A 23,490-nucleotide genomic window follows, 5' to 3' on the forward strand; every position below is an offset into this window, starting at 1 on the left:
TGAGACAGTCAAGAGAAAAACTAGAATGAGAAATACATTTGAGCATTTGGAGAGGGATATGTCATGATAAAGTACTTACATTCTAAGGTCAAAATGGATACATGATTTAGACATAAAGGGCAAAACTATAAGCAAATTAGGAGAGCAGGGAATAGTTTAACTGTCAGATCTGTGGAGAGGGGAAGAATTTATGACCAAACGAGATAGAGAACATTATGAAATGTAAAATGGATAATTTTGATTATATTAAATAAAAAATTTTTACACAAACAAAGCCAATGCAACAAAGATTAGAAGGGAAGCAGAAAGCTGGGAAACAATTTTTACAGTCAGTGTCTCTGATAAAGGCCTCATTTCTAAAATATATAGAGAACTGAGTCAAATCTGTAAGAATACAAGTCATTCCCCAATTGATAAATGGTCAAAGGATATGAACAGACAGTTTTCAGAAGAAGAAATTAAAGCTCTCTATATATAGTCATATGAAAAAATGCTCTAAATCACTATTGGTTAGAGAAATGCAAACTAAAACAACTCTGAGGTACTACATTACACCTATCAGATTGGCTAACTTGACAAAATAGGAAAATGATAAATATTGGAGAAGATGTGGGAAAATTGGGACACTAATGCACTGTTGGTAGAGTTGTGAACTGATCCAACCATTCTGTAGGGCAATTTGGAACTATGCCCAAAGGGCTATAAAACTAGGCATACCCTTTGACCCACCAGTACTACTACTAAGTCTGTATCCCAAAGAGATCATAAAAAATGGAAAAGGACCCACATGTACAAAAATATTTATAGCAGGTCTTTTTGTGGTAGTAAAGAATTGGAAATTGAGGGGATACCCATCAATTGGGAAATGGCTGAACAAGTTGTGGTATATGAGTGTAATGGAATACTGTTGTGGTATAAGAAATGATGAGCAGGTAGATTTCAGAAAAAACTTAGAAAGACTTATATGAACTGATGCTGAGTAAAGTAAGCAGAACCAGGAGAACGTTGTACACAGTCATCAGTTGTTAGACTTACCTCTTCTGAGCCATGCGAGGATCTGAGACAGTTCCAAAAGACTCATGATGGAGAATGCTATTCACATCCAGAGAAAGAACTATGGAGTCAGAATGTGGATTCAAGCATACTATTTTCATTTTCTTTTGTTGTTTTTTGTTTTTTCTTTCTCATGATTTTTCCCTTTTGCTCTGATTCTTCTTTCACAACATGACTAATGTGGAAATATGTTTAATATGATCATACATGTATAGCATAGCCTTATCAGATTGCATGCTGTCTGGAGGGGGGGGGGATTTAGAACTCAATCTTATAAAAATGAGTGTTGAAAACTAAAAATAAGTAAAGTTTGAAAAGAATGTAAAAAAAAGTATTTACATTCTAATTAGAGAAGATACAAGTGTTCCTTTAGAAAACTTACTGTCTTTAATAGTCATTAAGAGAATACAGTTATGACAGAGGGTGGTTTTTGTTCTGTTTTGATGGTCTTAAGGGAAAAAAAGAAGGAAACAGGGAATGTATTAGGAAAAAAGGGGAGAGAATTTACTGTGTAATATAATCAAGATGTGGGAGATGAGTATATACAGATAGAGGAAGGAGCAGGGGAAATGAGACTGCTCATCTGAACTTGTCTGAGTTTATACACATGCACACAAACGCACAGATACCCACAAGAGTTTGGTGTAGAAACACCTTCAACTCACCAGTGAAACAGATAAGGATATGTTGGGGGTCTGGAGCATTGAGGCAGGGTAGGATCTGAGTCATTAAAAAAAAAATTAAAACTCCCAGGGATCACATGATGGATCCTGAAGGAAAGAATAAAATTATGCAATGCTGGTGGGCCAAGGGAAGAAAAAAGAGCAGAGGAATGGAAACAGATTGGTGTGTGTGTGTGTGTGTGAGAGAGAGAGAGAGAGACTAGGGTTAAGCATACTTCTATCATCACCTTATATGGAAAGAGAGAGGTAGGCATCAAAGGGGGAAAAACATATGAGGCCAGTATGGAGGGAAATACACAATTCAGTGATCATAATTGTGGATGAAGTAAACACCCATAAAATGGAAAAGGATATCAAAATAGATTAGAAAGCCAATTGTAACCATATTGTGTACAAGAAGCTCTTTAGAAATATGCATATTTTCTCAGTTGCCTTTTTTTGGTAGTAATAACTTCAACAATATGTTCTAACATTTTAGTGTCTTCCTCACCTGTTTAGATGCTATTTTATATGAAACACATTCACAGCTACCCATTATGTGCACACACAGGAAATGCAAACAACTCTCAGTATGAAAAACATAATTAGGAAGGGAAATCTTCTGGCCCTACAAAATACAAATAATTTTTGTACTTTCTGCTATTTCTGTGAACCTAGTCACTTTGTAATGTGAATTCATTATAAGAAGTTACTATTTAAAAAAAAAATTTGTTCCTCCCATGTCACAGAAATCCTTTACTACTTAAGGACCTATAAGTAAACCATGCCAAGAAAGAATGAGTCTGTCTTCTTTTTAAAAGATGGTTTCCTTTTGAATAACATTTGCCCAGTGGAGCGGAGTTGGCACTAATCAGAATTATGTTATCTCTTGTAGTTGTGTTAGTTGTATCCAACTCTTTGTAACTCCATTTGAGAGTGATTTGCCATTTCCTTCTGCAGCTCATTTTACAGATGAGAAAACTGGGGCAAACAGGGTTAAGTGACTTGCCCAGGGTCACATAGCTACTAAGTGTGTGGGGCTGGATTTGACCTCAGGAAGATGAGTCTTCCTGACTCCAGACCACCTAGCTGTTTTTCTCTTGTCTCCATTAAGTCCTTTGATTTGCTTTGGTAACACAAATATGACGTAGAAACATAAGCTCTGGGTGGTGCTTCTGTTTGCAGAAGGCAATCAGGTAGGTCCTGGTGACAAACAGATTGTGTCTCTTTCTCCAAAGGACCAGCTGAACTAAATTCAAAGAAGCTAATCTCAGATTGGATTTTTCAGCCAGAGCTGAAATTCTCAGAAGACTTGTCTGTCAAGTCACATAGAGTCCTCAGACACTGCCCTCTATCTTCCATAAATGTACTTCTGTAGTGACTGTTCCCTAGTAGCTGATGTGTTTTCTCCTGTTGACCTCTTCTTTACCTTTTGGAATCCCTCATTCCTTTCCAGATTCAGCGTAAATACCACCATTTGCATAGGGCCTTATTTGTCCTCTCAAACTGCTAGTGGCTTCTCTCCTCCAATGGTACCTTGTATCTACTTTATTATCTTTCTGCCTCTCTCCTCCCACCCCCAATTCTGTTTCCTAGCTGATGTTCATCTTAATTCAACAAATATTTGTTAATGGTCTATCTTGAGAGGTGCTTTTTACCTTCTTGGAATGGCAAAGGACGTTCCTAGAAGCAGTCATAGTGAATTCATACAGAAGTGGGAATGACCTGTGACCATCCTTGAGCCATTTGTTTTTTAAAAGTGGTTTGAAATTCTGTGGTAGAATTTCAGAAGGTAGTATAGAATAAAATGAAGGATGCAAGCATACCTGAGATGGAAGGGCCTTTTCATAAGAGCCTGTCTGCAAGAGACAGCACCCTCTCATAGCTTTCTACTGCTCTCACTGCACTGGGGGGCCGGCCAGTTTGTCATTTTGTTTTAGTACAGCTGAAAGCCACTTGTGCTTGTCTGTTCTCCTCCAGTTACAAAACTTGCTGGGCCTAAAGTTGCTCTAGACTTTGAAGTAGACCTATAGAAACTAGTGAATGAAAATCTTTCTGTTAAAGTCAGTTGACACTTGCAATCTTTCCTTTCCTGCAGGTTTCAAAGGGAAATCTAAGCCCAATCTTCTCAAACAAGAGACCAGTAGTCTAGCATGTGGATTACGAATTCTTTTTCGAATGTATATGGACGAGAGCCGAACCAGCGCATGGGAAGAAGTTCAGCAGAGGCTCTTAAAGTAAGACACTGGTAGTAATTATGAGTCTTCTAATTTCCTTAGAAATATAGCAAACATGAAAATCACTTTAAAATATCCAGTAATTAGATTTTATAATAATTTTCTCTCCATCTCCATCTGTACAGGGAATAGGTTTAGTGTTGAAAATCTGCCTGTAACATGCATTTATGAAAAATGTTTAATTATTTCACTGCTTATCTTCAATAAGACTGTTAAAAGTCTTTACTCAGAAATTTTAAATTCAGGCCAGATAGGAAAATTTCATCTTAAAACTGTTCTTGTTGCATTAGTTTCAGTGTTTACTTGTAGAGAGAATGCCTCTGTTATTTAAATAAACCAAAGGGAATAGCAGATTTTAAAGTAAGAAACCCCCATCTTGTTCACTCAGAAGTTACTTAATGAATCGCAGTAACTCTGTATAACAGACTTTTTACTGTTTTTCATCTTGAACTGAAAAATTTTTAAGTTTAGCATTGACCCAGTTATGGTAAGCACTTCAAGGCAAATTAGTGCTATTTCTCTAGGTTCTCTTACCTATTTTAACTCCTACACATGGCAACAAAGAAGGATCTTATGGAAAATCAGCGTCCAGGATAGGAAAGAGGAGAGACAGCCATGCTCAACATTTAGCTATCCAAGGAGGATTTATTGAAGGATATTCTTTATAGCTAACTGAGGTCTCAGAAGGTTGGAAAGCATAGAAAAGGGAGGTAGGGTGCTCCACGTCCTCATCAAGCATAAATCTGATCAGCAAGAGGAATAAGCGAGTCCAAAGATAGCCTCTTTGTTTTCTTCTTGTTTGTAGGTAAGGTCACATCTCTCATCTGGTAGGGACATGCCCTCACTTTTCCTTGGTTAAATGGGGTGAGGGATAGGATTATAATGTTCATTTCTCCTATTCCTGCTCAAGGTTCATTAAAAGGGGTACTGAAAGTCCATTATCTGTAATCCTGGGTAATATGGGCCTGTTTGGGCCCAGAGGGACACTTATTTCTGGACTCAGGATTTTGGAGACAGAGGAGATCTTGGCTAGATAAAGGGGAATAATACCAAAAAAAAATTCAACACAATTAAAACTATGCATGCAAATAAAAATAAATGGTATGGACACAAGTATCTAGTCAGAAAGCAAGCATGTTACTCCCTTGCTGAGTAAACTCCACTGACTCCATATTTTATTACCTCTAGAATTAAATATAGATTCTCTTGTGTGGCATTAAAGCTCTTCCAAACCTGGTGCCAACCTACCTTTCCAGGCTCCTGACACAGTATTCCTATTCATGCATTTTTTGGTCCAGCCAAAGTGGCCACCTTGCTGTTTCTCCCATGTCTCACACTGGTCCCTTTGCATTGGGGGTCCCCCATTGCTCACAGTTGGAATGCCCATCTCCTTCTCATTGCTACCTGGTAGAGCTTTCAGAGGTGAACTCCAAAGGCCACTTCTCCATGGAACCTGAGACGAGCAACCTCCTCACCTTCGGGGGCCCTCCCTTGCCCAAAAAATCACTGCATTGATTTTATCAGTACTTCTACCTAGTACCTAGCACAATACTTGGCATAAGGTCGATGTTTAATAAATGCTTGTTGACTGTCAGATCTTTAGGATTCCATGGAAATTGTCTATAAATTGTTCAGCCAAACTGCTCTCCTTGTTTAAAATTAATTGATTGATTGGTTTTAAAAAAAAATACTGTTCTCCTTACGTTCAATTTCAATATCCTATTTTTTTTAAACTGCGATTTCACTGGTGTCAGGAGCTCCCTTTCAGGAACTTAGTCTGCCAGAGCAGATCAGCATCTTCTAATTTATAATCTTAGAGAGTTGACCTGGGCTTTGAAAGGATAAACGACTTGTCCAGGCTCATGAAGCCAGTTATGTGTCAGAGGCAAAGTTCGAGCTCAAGTCAGTTATTCAATAAGCATTTATTGAGCACATTCTGTGTGGTTAGGCACTGCTCTCCTGGCTGTGAGGCCTATGTCGAATTTTCTTCCCTCTTCTGTCTTCTCCCCTCCCTTTGTCTCTTTCGTTCTCTCTTTCTCCCCTCTCTTCTCCTTTCCCTGGTTTCATATTCAATTCTACAACAAGCATTTATGAAGCTTACAGTCTGCTGTGGGATGGGTGTGTCTGTGTCTGTGTGTATTTTTTAAATAAATTATGCCTTCTCGTTTTGTAGTGTCTGCAGTGAAGCACTAAGTTATTTCCTAACCCTTACATCAGAAAGTCATCGAGAAGCCTGGACTAATTTACTGCTTTTGTTCCTAACTAAGGTTCTAAAGATAAGTGACAATAGGGTATGTATTGGATATAGTAATGTTTCTTTTGTTCTATCCTTAAAAACAGTATTTGGTTCTGGTTTTAATTATGAAAATTGATAACATTGTGAATTTGAGGAAGAAATTCTGTGGGCTTGTTGCTGTTCAATATATAATATATAATCAGATTTCATGGAGTTTTATCATGAGTTTATATCAAAACAGAAAATCATTTGTAAGCTATAGCAGGGAAGGAAATAGGTTTGTTTGAAAGTAGCAGGCAGTCAATGATTTTCCATTTAAATCAAGGGTTAACTTTGGAAGAATAGGCTGGTAACAAAAAGGGAGGGCAAAGGAGAATAGTACTTTTCTGCTGTTCTCATTCCTCTCACTTTATCTAATGTGCTTTTAGTATACCCTCTGACCTAACATTTCTTCTGCCTTTACTCTCCAATCCTGCCTTATCATAGCCCTCCTCTCACCCACCCACCCCTTTCTATGGCCCAGCTGCTCCTGAAATCCTTCCTCCTTCTTAATAGCCATCCTAGAAATTCTGCTGAAATCTTTTGTTTCCATATGCAGTGCAATCCCTAATAAGTTCACAATGAAATTGTTAAAACTTTTAAAAGCAGATTGGGAGAGTTATGAGCCATAAACATGAAAACACAGTATGATGAGAAACCAACCTCTGTGTGTGTGTGTGTGTGTGTGTGTGTGTGTGTGTGTGTGTGTACAGCTGTGCTTTGTTTGAAATTTTTTAAATCACTTTTTAAAAACTTATCCAAATAAGTGCCCTTAACTATAGGCAAAATGTGGCTTCTCATCTGTGATTCCTAAAGTTGAGGGTTTGAGAGTATTTCAGCTTTAATTTTGATGTCTCCAAGGGCACAGTAAGGGTTGGGGTGAAAAGGAAGAAGGTGACCAGTTGCTAAATAAAGTCAGTGAGGAGAATGGGAAGTGAGCTCCTTGGAGATACGTAGACCCCAGCAAGGAGAACAGTAGTATAAGCAATCAGTCACTTAAGGCAGTCCTCTGTAGTGGAAAACCAGGCTGAAACCTCAAGAGTGAAAGTCTGGAGCTGCTCCAAGGTATACAGAAGCATCTCTTGTCTATTGAGGAACATACAGCATAGGTACAGGCAGAGTGTTTTATCCAAATATAAAAAGAGAAAGGCAGTTCGATGTAGTAGAGTGTAATTAGGAAGACCTTGATTAAAGTCCTGCCTGTGATGCCTGCTAGCTCTGTAAGTGGGCAAGTCGTTCGTACCCAGTGCTCTGGGTACCTCTCTCAGGATATAATTTGTGAGTTGTCTAAAAGGCAGAGGAAATTTCTATATCAGCAGTTCCTTGAAATGATGAAATTACAATTTTGTTGGACAAAAAAAACCCAAAACATGATTTTAAAAAAAACTTTTACTTTTTTTGTGTTTTGGGATAAATAAGTATTTCATATATTCCTGTGAAAATCTTATAGGGAAATGTAGAAGACAGAAAATGTAGACACTAGATCAGTTTAAGAGAACAAGGGTTTTTGCATTCATCACTGCATGTTTTACCTGGCCAAATGGAGAAAGAGTGTGGCAAAATATTTTAAAACTTTAATGAAAAACCTAAATGATCCAACTTATACACAGAATGTATAAAAAGCTATAATATATCCACAGTTTGTTTTCTTACTTTCACTGAGTACTGAGGAAAATCATTAAATTTATTAGGGAAAAAATAAAGTTATTTATTTTATAAAGTACAGATTTTTAAAAGAAAAAATATCTATTGAAATTTAGCTCTACAGTCAATAAATACAACAAAACACTAGAAATTTAAAAAAGAAAAACCACCTGTGTTGTCGTCATACATTCAGTAAATTCTTCAGCTCTCACCTAGATTTATCAGTCCTTAAACTCTTTAGTTTTGCAAATACATTTATAATACTCTGTTTGAATCCTAGCAATGCTAAATATGAAAATCATTTTCCCCCCAGTTTAAAGCTCATGCATCATTCTACTACCCTCTCTTGTGTGAAATTATGCAATTTGACCTGATTCCTGAACTTCGAGCTGTTCTCCGAAGGTTTTTTCTTCGTATTGGAGTAGTTTTTCAGATATCACAACCGCCTGAACAAGAGCTTGGAACAAGCAAGCAGTGATGGTAACAATATTACTCTGTTAGAGTTTATATCCTTCAGCTCTTTAAAAGGACTGTGGAGCTAAGGTTTCCAGTTTAGAAAATGCCTTCTTTGTGTGGCAGCATGTTTCTATGGTTTGATGGTACAGGCGTGTAGAACTGTAACTCAAGACTTGCAACAAACACTCCATCTAATCCTTTTCAGTTATCTGATGGATTATCTCTGATTGTCTTGTTGGGCTCATGTTGAGCTTAGAGCCTGTTTTCAGCACAGTGTGTCAGTATGTGCTATGATACCCTCCTTTGTTCTAGACAGCAGGATAGCCACAAGTGTTTATGGCAAGTATGAAGAGTAAAATTCACCCAAAGAACTAACTATACATGTAAAGGGCTTGAACTTCTGCAAGAAGTACAACTCAGGAGAGCTGTTTTTTGAAGGGTAAAATGTTTATAATTGGGGGGAAAAGAGAAAATTATTGCTCACGGTAAAAGATATTTAGCAACTATGGTATTCTTATTCTGAAGATTTTTGCACACTCAGGCTACCTGAGATATTGGTAATCATCCTTCTGTGAAAAAAAAATGTACAGAGATGCAGGTCTGTAATATAAAACCTTAAACATTATATAATTCTTCCTGCATTCGTTTATTTTATTTCTTTATTTTCTTATTCATTTGCTAAAGACCCATAATATTTTGTTTATCAGATGCACTAGAAGTTTGGGTTGATATTTGTTTTGTTTTTGTTTTGTGGGATCTTTTTTTTTTCCCAGTGCAGTGAAAATTCTGGGGTGGGGGGCAGGGGAATTATAGCCCAGAAGTTACCATTGCTGACTCTTATCGAAAACAGAGGTAGAATAATATCACTCACTACTGACATAACTACCTGTAACATACTTGTGTTAGGGCTTTTAAACATGAGCCATTAAAAATATGATCCTTCAAGGACTGGAACTTGAATCACTGAAAAAACAAGTCTAGGTTGTGTCTGCTGTCACAATTTTTTTTCTTTTATTTTTTTCGGGGGAGTACTGATGTAGATTTCACTCTGTGTACAGAATTTAATGTTGAATATATTAAAGTAACAAATCTGGCATGGTTTGAGTGAGGATGGTTAGATTTATTGGAAATGTACTCATACTGTGAATTGTGCTCTGATGGCTTAAAAAAGACAAGATTGTCAAGCATTCCGTATTAACAGTGGATGTAGAAAATTTTTTCAGATGGATAAAATGTATATGGTACAGATATGTAAAGTTTTTTATGTAAAAATTCTGTACAACTTTCTGTACAATATTGGTTCTCATCTGGCATATTCTAATCAGGTTATAGGTCAATAAAGTTTTTGAATTCTTTCATCAGTGCAATCAAAACCAGTGTAATCTACAGAAACTTGTTTCATTGACTCTGATTTTTAACTGCATATCAAGAACTATAAAATAGTTATTTTAAGTTCCAGTTCAAAACACATTTTATTTGCTCTAGGTACTTTGGATCTCCTCCCGCATACTCCTGCCTTCACCACATTGTGCCTCCTGAAGGCTTAAACTCAGCAAACTAAAGATAGTCATAACTGTTTTTACCTCTTTTGTGTATGAGCAACTGAGAACCCAGAGTAAGGCTGACAGCCTACCAGAGACTTGGTAATATATATCAGTAATGCAACCACCTCCTCACATGGTGCTTTTCCCTTCAGGGTCCAAGTGTTAGAAACATTCTCAATTATATTCCTTTGTAGGAGCTCAATAAATATTTGTTGAACAAATAAATAAATGTGTAAAATGGGTTTGTTCAAGTTGTTCATAACAAAGTTGGACAGAGAACTGCAGGACTTCAACCTCCTTGTCTATGACTCCATGTCTTTATAAAATGCGATAGAGGATGGTCTTTCCAGTGCTCTCCCTCCTCCCCCAAGGAAAACTTAAATATCCTTTTTTTAACTGTGAATCAGAGGTGAGGTCTTTGGTCACTTGGTTACTTGATATGGATCCCAAAGGCCACATATCCCAAATAAAAAGTCCTTTGCAAGCTTCAGAATTCTAATTTAGAAGACTCTCATGAAACAAGGATTTAGATGTAGAGGAGATGAATTTATGCTTACACAAAATTGTTAGATGACAGAATTCCTTTTCCTCTTCAGTCACAGTAGGATATTGCTTTGAGGATACTTTGTTTAAACTGACAATGTGTGCAGTGGATACAAAAGGACTAGGATATAGGCTTTTCTTCCAAACAATCGTGGCCCTTGCTCAGAAAGCCCAAATTGGTTATGAGGATGGCTTAGACTGGCATTCTAAATGCCAGTCAGAGAAGCATTATGTCACCTCCCATTTTAAATTAATATTCTTTGAAGGCTAGCTATAGTTTGCCATTGTCAGTCGATCAATTCATTGCCAATGTTGGAAAATTTAACCAGAATAATAGTTGTGGAAACAATAAGAGCTGGTTGTCAAATGGTTTTTCCGGGGCATGACCCAAAAAGGATGGAATACAATGGGATGGCAAATCCAAGTTCAATTTGTCTCATATTGATGAAACAGAAAATGGACAATCAACTTAAAGCACCAGTTTGAACCCCTAATTTCATAGCACCCTAGAAAGTTTCTAGTTATTTCAATTTTGAAAACTAACTACACACCACTTTCTTTTCAACTCAGAATCCTAGGATCTCATTAGAATAATTGGCTAGTTTACTGCAAGGATTATAATTTTTAATTGTAAAATTACATTTTCTACAGAACAGCACTGATAATAAAATAAAACTTTATTTCCATTAACAAGTAGTTAAATCATACCATAAATTAGACATTAACTTAAGACAATGCCTTCACTGGCACCAAAAATACAACAGAGGCAGAAAAAAAAAGATGTAATTCTCATTTTAGTACACAACTGATTGGAATAAAATCAAAATCAATTATGGCCCCCATCATTTACTTACAAAATGAGTCAGCAGCTATAAAATGATGCAGAACTAAAAAGCATCTTTGCTTCCATATTTAAATAATAGTAGCTGGTAAGGGGAATGTTCAAAGCTACCACAGCATGCTGGAATATTTGCTAAAAGATGATTTTGAATATTGATGACACTAGCAAAGTTGTGCATTTATAGACACACGACCAAAGGGTCTTCAAGTTTTACATGTATTAAGACACTTTAAAATTTTATTCACTTCATCCTAGTAACAGGCAGAATAAAGATAATGCACATATGGTAGTCAGTTACAAGAACTTTTCATTACTACTATAATTTATGGCAAAATGTGTAGAAAATAATTCCATACTTTATGCATTATATAACTAACAGTAATGGTGGCTTTAAAAAAAAACATAACATCCTGTACAATTTCATGGAACACATGAAAGCAACAAAAAAAATGGAAAAAATACATATGTACACATTTAGTATGGTATTTTACAGGTTAAAAATTGTCCATCCACATGAGGGGGGATTTTAGGGGTGGGGAATAAGGCCCACAATACAAAAAGTTCAGTAGATTAACATTCCTTTTACCTTGAAAGGCACAACTGGTTCCAGTCTAGATTTATTTTTAACCATGTGCTGTAGAAAGGCCCTGCCAGTTAAAAGGTAATGGATTTTCAGAGGAACGCTGCTCTCTGTTCAACTGCTCAACCACGAACCTTTTCAGAGTCTCTGATGTTCCCGGTCGAAGCCAAGGCTCTGTGGCTACAGTTTCTACGGAACTGGGTCTTCTTTCACCACCCTGGGACGTAAAGTGCTTAAGAATGTCATCTGGATCAACCAGAGAAACTTCATCATCTGGAGGAAAAGAGAAACAGGAGGCTCACATTTTCCTGCTTTGCATAATATGGAGACATAAACTAATTTAGTGTATGTAGAACATAAGAATTTAACAGCTGTTAAATTACAAAATTAAATGATTAAAAACCAAGGACCTGCCCTTGTGAGAAAAATTCACTGTTTATTGATATAGTAGAATACAGACAGAGCCATCAAAAGTGAACTGGTATGGCCCAAATTATCCTTTTTTTTTCTCAAAAAACAAGTCATGTGGCATGCTGATAATTGACAGTTCAGTAATTCAGATATTTGTAATGATCCCTAATGCTTCATTTTACTTCTCACACGCTCCCTTTCAAGATCTCTAGCATAGGCCCAAAAATCATAGTAGGGCTAAAAGAAATTTTAGAAATAGCAAAGGCATCTTGAAGCTCCTTTTACTTAAGAGGATCAATTTTGCCTATGAGAAAACACGTCAAGATATTTTAGGACAAAAAGAATAAACCACGCTAACATAAATCATTTCTAAAACGGGAACTGAATTGAGCAAGTCAAATATTTTGTTGAAAAATCAGCCTTATAACTGCGTGACAGTGGAAGAGGAAGAGTATTTTCAAAGATCAAAAAATTAATTTTTGTTTACTTAATCAGCATATGCTGACTTTTAGAAGTTCTTTCCTCAAGCAAGCTCAGAGCCTTAATTAGGCCAATATTAATACAGTCATCAACATTCTGAAAAAGAGCTCCTGATATGGAAAACCTGGGATATCATAAAAGCTATGATAGACAGAGATCCATATTTCTGGGTTAGTGCTGATGTATACATTAACTTAAAAATATTTGTGTAAAAATAATTTCAATACCCTTTATCAATACCTCATACAAGGGTAATCTCTGTGAAACCAATTACTTACATGTTCAGGTTTCTTCCTTTTTTCAGTTTCTAAAAAAAAGTGGTGAAGATAATGGAAAACAACTTTCCCCATTAACATAACATGGGTAAATTCAATCAGAAACAAAATTTCAATTTTTATTTTCCATATGGAATGAAAATTTAGTGAGTAGTACAGCGCTGGACTTGGAGTAAGGGGAAGTCTGAATTCAAGCACACTCCTGACACTAGTTATGAGACCATGGGCAAGTAATTGAACCTCACTGTGCCTCAGTTTTTGCATTTGTAAAATAAGGGTCAATTACTTGTAGTACTCACCTGGCAGGTTTTCTGGAAGCCCTGAATAAATTAGTGTGTCGAGTGTAAATTTTAAGGCCTATGAAAACATAAATTATTTTCAGGGAGGGAACTGAAGGGCAATTTACACAGAAGGTGGTGAATTACTGAAACGCTGTTTGGAAGGAACTACCTTTGACCAAAAATAAGAAATCAAACAGTGTCTATTCTAATTCTCTCTCCTACAGGATTTTAGTTTATTTGAACAGTACATCTACACCTATATTTTTAATGGCTTACTTATTATTAGATATAATTGTATGAAAATCTGTCTTCCTACCCTGTGATGGAAATTTCATTTCTTTTTTAAATTACATCTCCTGGTCTGTGAAGGACTGGCACAGCAAAGGGACACGTGAAAACAACTTAATGAGCAATCAATCCAGATCATACCCAAAAGCTCCTGTTTGAAAGGACAATATTAAATTTTAAAAAAAAACACCTCAGTAACTGGTTATTACTAAATTTCTTAGCATCTAAAGAAGAGCATATATTAAAATTCATCCTACCAATGGGGAAATTAACCAACAAAAATTAGTGAACATTCTACTGCCTAGAGTAGGGGTTTTCAACCTTTTTTGTGTCATGGACCCCTTCTGGCCAGTTGTCAAAATAATTTTTAAAAGTTCACATAACTCTTCCCCTCTCCATGAAAAACCCCTAGCTTAGAGATTATCGGGAATTAATACATTCATTCTCAAGCTAGATAACAAAGAAATGTATTTGAAAGAAAGTCCTTGTTACATTCTGATAAACTTTAAATTCAAATCCAGAATAAATTAATAACAGGTATTAAGTTATGGGTACAAGTATAAATCAAAGGACATGCTGAGATAAAAAGTATATAATAACAGACCCAACAAAGTTTGTCCATTATGTGGGTTTATTATCTGGAAGAATTAATAATGTGATACAACTTATTGACAACACTGTCTCACTTAATAGTTAGAGAAGGAAAACAGAAACACATGGCTGGCAAAGCAACTAAAACAAATATATACTTTCTCAGTGCTGAGGATGATTTCAGGAATATTCTAATTGTACATTAGATGGAACGGGGCATATGTCATGCTTTGTGGAAAGTGGCAGTACTTTTAAAACACTGCACATCACCAGATTTCACCAAGAAATTACTGCCATGGGTTTGGCCAATAGGGTTTGTAATACTATAATGATTTAGTATCATTTATTTAGCCTACAAAAGGAAACAATTCTAATACGATCATCTTAACCTATTTTCATATTTTTCTTTTTTCTAAAACGCAAAAAGCAAACATTAATAGGTTGAAATGATTTCTATGAAATCACAACTTAGCCAATAATACTAATCAAATGTTTTAATGATTAAAAACAATTTTTGGCCATCTCCTTATTCAATTTTTAAAAATTCACATTTTATTAAACTTAGCTTCCTCTCTACTATAATGCCACAAAGGTTGTTGCTAAGAGCATGAATGAGCATCCCAAAGCAACCTGTGATTAATGGTTTTCAGGAGTTACCATGGCTTTAAAAAAAAAAAATCCACCACCTGGCAGCCAACCTGATGGTGATGAGCTTTTCTGAGCTTTATTAGGTTGGTTTTCAATTAAAAAAAAAATTCACTGGGCCTGAATTTCAGACCTTGTCAAAGTTTATGCTTTACTGTCATAGCCTCTGAAAATCCAGTATCATCTCTTTGCCATGATAAGGCATTGGAGAATCAGCAGAGGGTCATTCCCCCTAAACCCCCCATTATTAGGAAGATTCCTAACAGGTCCTATTCACTGGAAAAGCTGACATGCCCCTGACAACTTCAGTTCTGTTAGATCACTGCTGCTATTCGTAGGTCCCAAGGCACAGTACTGGAAATTCCAGAAGCTGTATATAGCCTGTCATCAAGAAATGTGTTCAAAGTAGCCACTTCTCCAAGAACACACAGTAGTCCTTAAAATATGGTTCTTTACCTGTATCAATAGGTTTTTTTTGAAGCTCATTTAGTCTTCGCATCCGTTCTTCATTTCTAATTCTAAGCTGGTCAACATTTATACTGGATACTGACTTTAAGGAGAAACCATCAGGTTGCACAGTAGGATGAAAATTATCCTGCAGTTAGAGGACAGAACTTAAATATTTGTTGAACTGAATTTCTGAAATGCCAGAGCTATGTACAGAGCACTCTACAACCTTAAAATTAGGTTTGTTATGGTTATGGGTCATACAATTTATCCCTCCTGTCTTCTAAATGTGGGTTCCCCAAAACTCTAAAGCCACATTCTCTTCTCTATAACTCTCCCTTGGTGATCTCACACGGCTACGCAGATTTCTTCTATGTAGATGATTATATATCTCCAGTCTCAATCTTTCCCATGAGCCTCTGGTCCCACATCTCCCATTGCCTGCTGCTCATAATCACTGGATGTCTCACTGGCACCTGAAACTTGGCATGTACAAAACTGAACTCATCTTCTTCCCAGCTTCCTAATTTCTTAGTCTTCCCTGACCTTCAGTTCTACATCACCAATTGCATCATGAACATTTTTAAATGGATGTTTCAGAGTCAGCTCAAATTCAACATGTTCAAAAGTTAAATTATCATATGTTCCCCCCAAACTCACTCTTGTTCCAAACCTGCTATTTCTGTTGGAGACAGTACTGTTCTCCCAGTCTCAGGCTTGTAATCTTTACAGCTTATTCCCTGTCTCCTGCCACAATATACCCGATGGCCCTATCTTGCCATTTCCACTGTACCTCATGTCTCACATTTAACCTCTTCTCTCTGCTTGCACAATTAACACTCATGGTCAGGAAGTCAGCACCTCTCTTCTCTCCAAGATTACTGCACCAGCCTAACTGGCCTCGCTGCCTCAGTCCCTTCCCCCTGCAGTCTGTCTTCTACATGTAGATCTGATAATGTCACTACCCCAGCTTAAAACTCCATTGGTTCCTGTAGGTTAAAATATAAACTTCTGTTTGGTTTTTAAAGCCCTTCAAAACCTGGTCCCAGACCACCTCTCCAGTCTCATTAGACATTATTTCTCTGCCCACACCTATGATCTGTCTGGCCAAACCGGCCTCTTCTCTCTTCCTCACCATGTGACACTGAATGCACTCACTGCTCACCTTCACCCCATGGTATCCCTCTCAAGTGAGACAGAGCTCAAGGACTATTTTCTTCATGAAGCCTTTCCTGATCTCCACAACTATAGCCTTCTGTACCAAACTACCTTGATTTTAACTACTATATATTTGCATATATTCTATATTAACTTAGATGTGTACATACTGTCTTCCTCAATAGGATGTAAACTCTCTTAAGAATAAACGTTATTTTATTCTTTGTATTAGCATCCCTAAAGCCTAGTACATAGTAGGTGCTTAATAATTGCTTGTTGTTGATGGTCTCATCCTGTTCCACTTAATCCTTCAGAGAGCTAACACAGTATCTTCCTAATCCAGAGTTATGACCACATCACTACCAAAATATGGTATCCAGCAACAAAGAAGTTGGGCAACTAGGTGGCACAGTGAATAGAGTGCAGAGCCTGGAGTCGGGAATACTTGAGTTCAAATCCAGCCTCAGACACTTACTAGCTGTGTGACCCTGGGCAAGTCACATAACGCTGTTTGCCTCAGTTTCCTTGTCTGTAAAATAAGCTGGAGAAGGAAATGGCAAACCACTCCAGTATCTTTGCCAAGAAAACCCCAAAAAGGGTCATGACAAGACTGAAAATGACACAATGACAACAGAGAAGAAGTTAAAGAAGAAAAGAAAGATTAACTCCAAAGCAAAGAGACAGAGTTATACCCAGAGAAAATGATACACATGCAAATGCCCAGAAAGAGGCAATCTGGTTCACACTCCAGTGTGTCAAATGGAATGTTACTGTGGTGTTTCCATGTTGGTTCCTCTGTGCTTAGGGAGTAAATATAACTGAGAAACTGCCACCAAAGAAAGTGAGAAGGTCTTCAAACAGAGGCCAGGTGACCTCTTGGTGACTATGTGATAGTGATGATTCCTTTCCAATGCTGGTTGGAAAAAATGGCCACTGAGGACTCTCAAATTCTGTGACTTTGTAAGAGAAAGAGAAACTGGAATGCCAGAGTCACGATCAGAACGGGGCAGAAATTCTCATATCTTCCTATCCATCCCTAACCTCTCTGCTGATGTCCAGACTTGCATCTCCAACTGCCTTTTTCAGACATCTCAAGCTGGATGTTCAGTAGAGGTATGAGACTCAACACATATAAAACAGAACTCATTATCATCTTTTCCCCTAAACCCTCCCCATTTCCTACCTTCCTTATTACTGAAAAGTAATAAGTCCCTCAGGCTGACAGACAAAGTGCCATTCTTGATGCCTCACTATCTCTCACCCCCTAAAGCCAAGGTGCCAAGGCCTGTCAATTTCACCTTTGCAGCATCTCTTGAATAAGCCCCATCTCTCTTCTGACCCTGCCACCGCCCTGGTTGCAGGCCTTCATCTCTTCACTCTAAAGACCACTCTAAGAGTCTGCTGGTTGGTCTGCCTACCCCAAGTCTCTGTCTATTCAGTTATCAAGGTGATTTTCCTAAAGCACAGGTTCAACCACATCACCCTTTCTCACTGAATAAACTCCAGAGGCTCCCTGTCACCTTCAGAACCACATACAAAATGCTCTGTTTGGTGTTCAAAGCATTCATAACCCGCCTTCCTCTTACCCCCTTCTAGTCTTCTTACACCTTACACCTTCCCAAACACATGTACTCTTTGATATAATGGCCTCCTGGCAGTTCTATGAATAGGACACTATATCTCTCAGCTCCAGGCATTTTCTCTGGCCATCCCTCATGCTGGGAATGCTCTTCCTCCTCATCTTCACCTACTGGCTTCATTCAAGTCTCATGATAAAACCCCACCTTCTACTGGAAGCCCTTCCCAATCGCCCCTTAATTCTAATGCTTTCCCTCTTTTAATTATTTCCTATTTATCCTGTATAAATATAAAGCTTACTCTGTGTGTGTGTGTGTTGGCATGCTGTCTCCTACATTAGACTGTGATCTACTCAAGGGCAAGGACTTATATCATTCTTTGAAACCCCAGAGCTTAGCACAGTGCCTGGCACATAGCAGTACTTAATCTAGATTTGACTGAGACTGAAAGAAAACTCAGTCAGAAATAGTCCTTTTCCTCCTTTATACAACCTCACTAATTGTCTCAAATACTGTTTCTCCCATACCTATGCCAGTAGAAACTGATGAGGCTCATAGGATCAAAGATTTGGAAGAGATTTAAGGGGTCTTCTAACCCAACTTTATTTTACAGATGAGGAAACTAAAAGCCAGAGAGGTCCAGTGATTGACCAAAGTCATAAAATTAGTAACAGAGCCAGGATTTGAACCCAGGCCCTCTGACTCCAAATCCAGGTTCAGGGCTACAGAATAAGAATCAGTTGTAGGTCTCTAGTAAATATGTGCAGTAATTACAAGAATGCAATGTGAAATGAAATAAAAATCAGAAATAAGAACACTCTTTAGCAAAGCAACTAATTTTAACTCTGCTTAGCCTGTTCTTATCAATCTACCAGCCTTCAACCCATTTTCAAATGTTTCCCGCTGGCACAAGCAAGAAGTCAACTGTGTTTGGTTTTGTTTGGGAATTTTTTGGACAATTGGTTGGGACCCAGGAACATTACTGTTATGGTGTGCCATCAATGCCAAGAAGCCCAAGATGGTTGGCTGGAAATTTGTGGTTCTGCTCAGCACGGCCAACACAGTTCCTGGGCATTTCCCAAGCCTGCTGCAGCAACAGTATTTACACACCTAGCAACGTCAAAGAGCCTTCCAGCAAATCTATACCTGAGGACAAGGCTACACAGACCCTAGCTCAGTTACATTTAGAGTTACAGAAAAGGACTTTGGCTTCTTCAACAAAAGAAAATCTTTGTTTAAAAAACTCATATCATACATACAACAGATTCAAGGTCTTTAATCTGGTTCCTTCTCCGTTCCCTTGCAGACAGTAATCTCTGTGAAGGTAACACATCATCTTCTAAGGGAGAATACCTCTCTCCATTTGTCCCTGAAAAATGTAAAATAACGGAAGGAAACGTTAAGCCCTCAGCGACATGCAACAAGTTTACCTGTAAAGCTATGTGCCATTTGCTAGCATTTTTAAAGTGAAATTTCAATTGTATAAAGGCCCTCAGGAGTTCAGTGACAAAGGACAGAGACACTGCTAACCTGAAAGTGATCAGACTGTCCAAGTTACTACTACACAGCAGAGCATCCAGTTTTTAATAAGGCAGGTATTCAAAAACTTAATTCAAAGATTTTTTTTTAATTGCCAAATCACTAACATCCTCCCTTAAGTTTAGTCTGAAATAAGACAGAGGGCAGGACAAGGCTGTCTCAGTTTTTAACCCTATTCATACAATGTCTTTAAAAAGGTCATCCACTGTCTTTCTTCAACATTCAACATTCACTAATCACACAAATATTTACTTAGTCCCTACTAGAGATGATGCCATGAATGGTGCTAGTTACTGTGAGGGATATGAATTGTTTTTGCTCTCAGAAAAACCAAGAAGTAAATGGTCTCTGGGGGAGGTAAACTGGCAATATGATGTCAACTGAGTCTTCACCCTTCTAAGGAAATATCAAGAATGATGCTGCTAGAAAGGGAAATGAATTTGTTCTTCCATTTTGCAGGGAACCAGTAGATATGACACAGGGGTCAAGCTGGGGGCCTAGTATCAGTTGTGCAAACCATGGGCCCCAGGGTGGTACAGTGGAAAGAACGCCAACTCCAGGGTCAGAAGACCTAGGTTCAGATCCTCCTGCTGCCTCTGCCTGTGCCACAACTTCCCTACATTTCAATGTCCTCAACTGTAAAACAAGAAGATTAGACTGGATGACTTCTGATCTTGGCTCTAGCTGCAGGTCTGTGATGCTCTAATACTCTCCGAGGGGAGGGAAGGTGGACTATGTATACACAGATTAAAAATCAGCTGGAGAGGAACAGAGCACAAACAGAAGTGGTCCTTGGAGTACAAGGGAAGCTCAGGAATCAAAGGATCAGGCAAGGCTGATGGTGATGCTCACTCCTCAGAGATGACACGCACAGACAGACACATGGACACACACATGCACTACAAAGACTGTGACAATCATGATGCCCAGTCAGACTGAACCTTAAGTAATTTGCTAACTGACAATTTTTTTTTAAATTCTAAAACTAAGCCTGTACCCCAGCCATTTCCTATAAACCCTGGGACAACATTCCTCATAGTCCTGTGGTATGACTCTGGAGTTCTTATTTGTAATTACCATTCACCTAAAGAACCACATGACTACTAGCATGTCAAGTTAAATGTCACATGACGTCTTAATACAGAAATGAGGCATCTTAAAGAAACAAGATATGTATATACTGGAGGTCTCTGCTGGCTGAAGACTATGATCTTAATATCCGCTTTAGAGCACATGTCAGAAATACTCCCGTGAGTCAGAAGCTACCATGCTAGGCTTGGTTTACTGTATATGTGACGACTCTAATGTCAGCCACTGCCTTATCACATTCAAAATCGCCACCCTTATCTGCCTTTCATATTGCCTTTACTAAGGAAAACATCTGACAAATTACTGATCCAGTACCACTCTAAAGTTTCATAGAAGATAATCCTCCCAGCCTTCAAGAAAAATCAGAGGTGAGAGGTGTGGGAAGGAAATGGACAAAACTACCCCCTTTCCCCTGCCCCATGAATCCAGAGACTGACTTCAGCAAGTTTCCTGAAGGGGCAAACTTTTGTGAGTAACCCCTCACTGCCCTTGGCTTAATAACCCTTAACAGAAACCCCTGCTATCTCACCAGGAATTTCCTTGAATGTCTCTGTCAAGGAAACCCCACCCCATCTCCACTGTTTCTAGTCCTGTTTCAAAATATACTGATTTTATTTGGTCACTTGTTTTACTGTAAGTGAGCTGAAAGACACTGGCTGCTGTAGATGTGTCCTTCAGTGTCTCATTCTCACTTCTTATCAGCTACTACAGGTGGAGGATTCCAGAGTCCCAGGAAAATTCTTCTCCCTACCTGGCCTGATTGGCAGATTTCTTTGATTTAGCTGTACTCGGAGAATACACTCCTCTATTTCCCATAACGAAGAATATACATTTTTCTCCAACAAGTATACTTTTCTTTTTGTATAGCCACCTGTGTTTTAAGAATAGATATCTTTGTGTTCTTTGTTTCATACAAAAGTTACAGTAAGGAACTTCTGTGCCAGGCCCAGGGGAGATGTCATCCACAACCTTGCTATCTGCCTTGGCCAGCCAGAATAAATGGCTGAAAACTTCACTCTACTCCTTACTGTAGTATTATCTGACTCAGACCTCAAGAACCAGATTGGTGAGTGATTGAGTCCCCCCAAAAAATTCCACTACAGTTTTTGGTGTCAGAAGTGGGATTTCTGAGGTCAGCACACCCAACTCTGCCCCAGGAGATGAAGATGAACTGAAAGGAAAATTTCCTAAGGCCAAATGAGGCTGTTTTTTGCCTATAAATTTACTTTCAGTTCCACCTCTGACCTAACAAGGGTAGAATGGCTGAAGTGTTGGAAGGAATTTTTGAGTGAACAAACCAGCCTCAGACACAATACAGGTTGCCTGAGGAAGAGAGAGAAGATCACAGAAACTCAGGAAGGAAGGAGAGAGGTCAGCATTGGGGAACCAGCTGCATGCTTGCGGGTATTGTTGTTTTTGTTGTTGCTGTTCTTACGTTAACCTGATGATCCCTGATGAAGATGTAAAATCCCAGTCTGAGTTGCAGAGAGGTCTGGGTTAAAGAACTCAGAAGTTGCTCTGTGTCAATTCTATACCTCCCACTTAGGATGTCCTTAGACTACAAGGACAACTTAGAATTCAAACCTCGGTACATAAGCCCCAGACCAGGGCTGTATGCTCCTCCATTGTCCACTGTCCTTCTGTTGCCATCTCCATGGTCTAGCAACACACCCTCTGCCAGAAAGGGATCTCTAGGGAAGAGATCCGAGCCAAGCACCCGACTCAGAGAGGGTAGGAGCGGAAGGTCTCGTAAAGGTCTCTTCAAAGTCTGAACACTCTCAGAAGAATGGGAAAGGCATAAAATATCCCCTTCTCAGGCACCCCATTAGCAAACATGATTAGCACTTATTTCCAACCCAAGAAACTATCAAAAGGTCTGAACATTAAGGACTTTATATCTTATGTCATGCATGAAACAGATACACATATTAATATTCTACCCAGCAACAGCCATGTGATGATGGGAGTTTCAGTCCTGACAAGTTATTCTAGTTTAGAAATTTATGGAAGTTCCCTATTTTATTAAGCAGGACAAAAAAATAGCAAAGGAGCAATGAGAGCTTAAAGCGAGAAGTGTTTTATTTGTAAAATGTCTCATATGCTGTTAGCATTGACTGTAGTTCGTGCTTTGGTAAATCCAAATGGCTTCTTCCTACAGCCTGATCAGCTAAAGAGAAAAAGGTAAAAAGAGTAAAAGCTTCTCTGCTGAATTTTCAAAGCTTTCAAAAAGATCTGATCTCTCTCTGCATTTCTAACACCAACCAAACTGGGAAGGCAGACAAAAAACACACAATAGCAAAGAAAGTCTTTTCCCTAGTGTGCAGAAATTTATAGTATCTTAACTAATTAGACTAAATTTGTGACTGAAATTTAATCTCTTTACATTTACATTCAAGTTTACAAATGTGAATTTCCAAATTGTGGTTTCAATGTTTTTTATAAATGCTTAAATATCTTAGTGAGTTTTAGAAATACCACTTTATAGAATTTTAAAAGAAAAAATAAGAATAAAAGCTTTATGAAAGTTATATGAAAACAACCTTCAGACCCTTTTATCCCTCTTTTTTCCCTGGAGAGTGACAGCCTTATTGGTTTAGTATTTAGTACAACAGAAGAAGGTAATTTCATTGATTTAAAAAAATAAGAATTGGAAGTATTTTAAAGTATTATTATTGAAGTCCACTGAAGGGGGGAAAAAAACGAGTTTGCAGTCTACAGTTCAAATTTATCTGGTGCTTATGAACCACTTATTATTAATTCTCTTAACTTTGGAAAGAAAGAGATTTATTTAAATCAGAGAGCTACTTGAAAATAAGTTAAATTTAATTTGGGAAAATGTTTTATCTTATCATTTTATTTTCTTCTTTGAATGAT

General features: G+C 37.9%; 2 protein-coding genes across 17 annotated transcripts in view; one reads left to right on the plus strand and one right to left on the minus strand.

Moving 5' to 3' along the window:
- Positions 1–10,113, plus strand: part of ARFGEF1 (ARF guanine nucleotide exchange factor 1) — a 157,921-nt gene extending 147,808 nt beyond the window's left edge. Inside the window, exons 37-40 of one of the 2 annotated variants that reach the window (XM_021002051.2) lie at positions 3,814–3,952; positions 6,126–6,243; positions 8,185–8,351; positions 9,813–10,113. In XM_021002051.2, coding sequence (XP_020857710.1) covers positions 3,814–3,952; positions 6,126–6,243; positions 8,185–8,349 — 422 coding nt within the window. In that variant the 3' untranslated portion in view covers positions 8,350–8,351; positions 9,813–10,113. Of the gene's footprint in view, positions 1–3,813; positions 3,953–6,125; positions 6,244–8,184; positions 9,701–9,812 lie in introns of those variants that run through there. The other variant, XM_021002050.2, reaches the window with a different exon arrangement.
- Positions 10,114–11,073: 960 nt separating this feature from the next.
- The window catches only part of CSPP1 (centrosome and spindle pole associated protein 1), a 141,288-nt gene continuing 128,871 nt past the window's right edge, over positions 11,074–23,490 (minus strand). For 13 of the 15 annotated variants that reach the window (XM_078153368.1, XM_078153367.1, XM_078153373.1 and 10 more), the window contains 3 exons: positions 19,248–19,357; positions 15,263–15,401; positions 11,074–12,108 (listed from right to left, as the gene is read on the minus strand). In XM_078153368.1, coding sequence (XP_078009494.1) covers positions 11,879–12,108; positions 15,263–15,401; positions 19,248–19,357 — 479 coding nt within the window. In that variant the 3' untranslated portion in view covers positions 11,074–11,878. Of the gene's footprint in view, positions 12,109–13,598; positions 13,722–15,262; positions 15,402–19,247; positions 19,358–23,490 lie in introns of all 15 variants that reach the window. The other 2 variants (XR_013486215.1, XM_078153374.1) reach the window with 2 other exon arrangements.

The sequence above is a fragment of the Phascolarctos cinereus genome, unplaced genomic scaffold, assembly GCF_003287225.1.
Source record: "Phascolarctos cinereus isolate Bilbo 61053 unplaced genomic scaffold, phaCin_HiC Scaffold_4;HRSCAF=312, whole genome shotgun sequence".
Lineage (NCBI taxonomy): Eukaryota > Metazoa > Chordata > Mammalia > Diprotodontia > Phascolarctidae > Phascolarctos > Phascolarctos cinereus.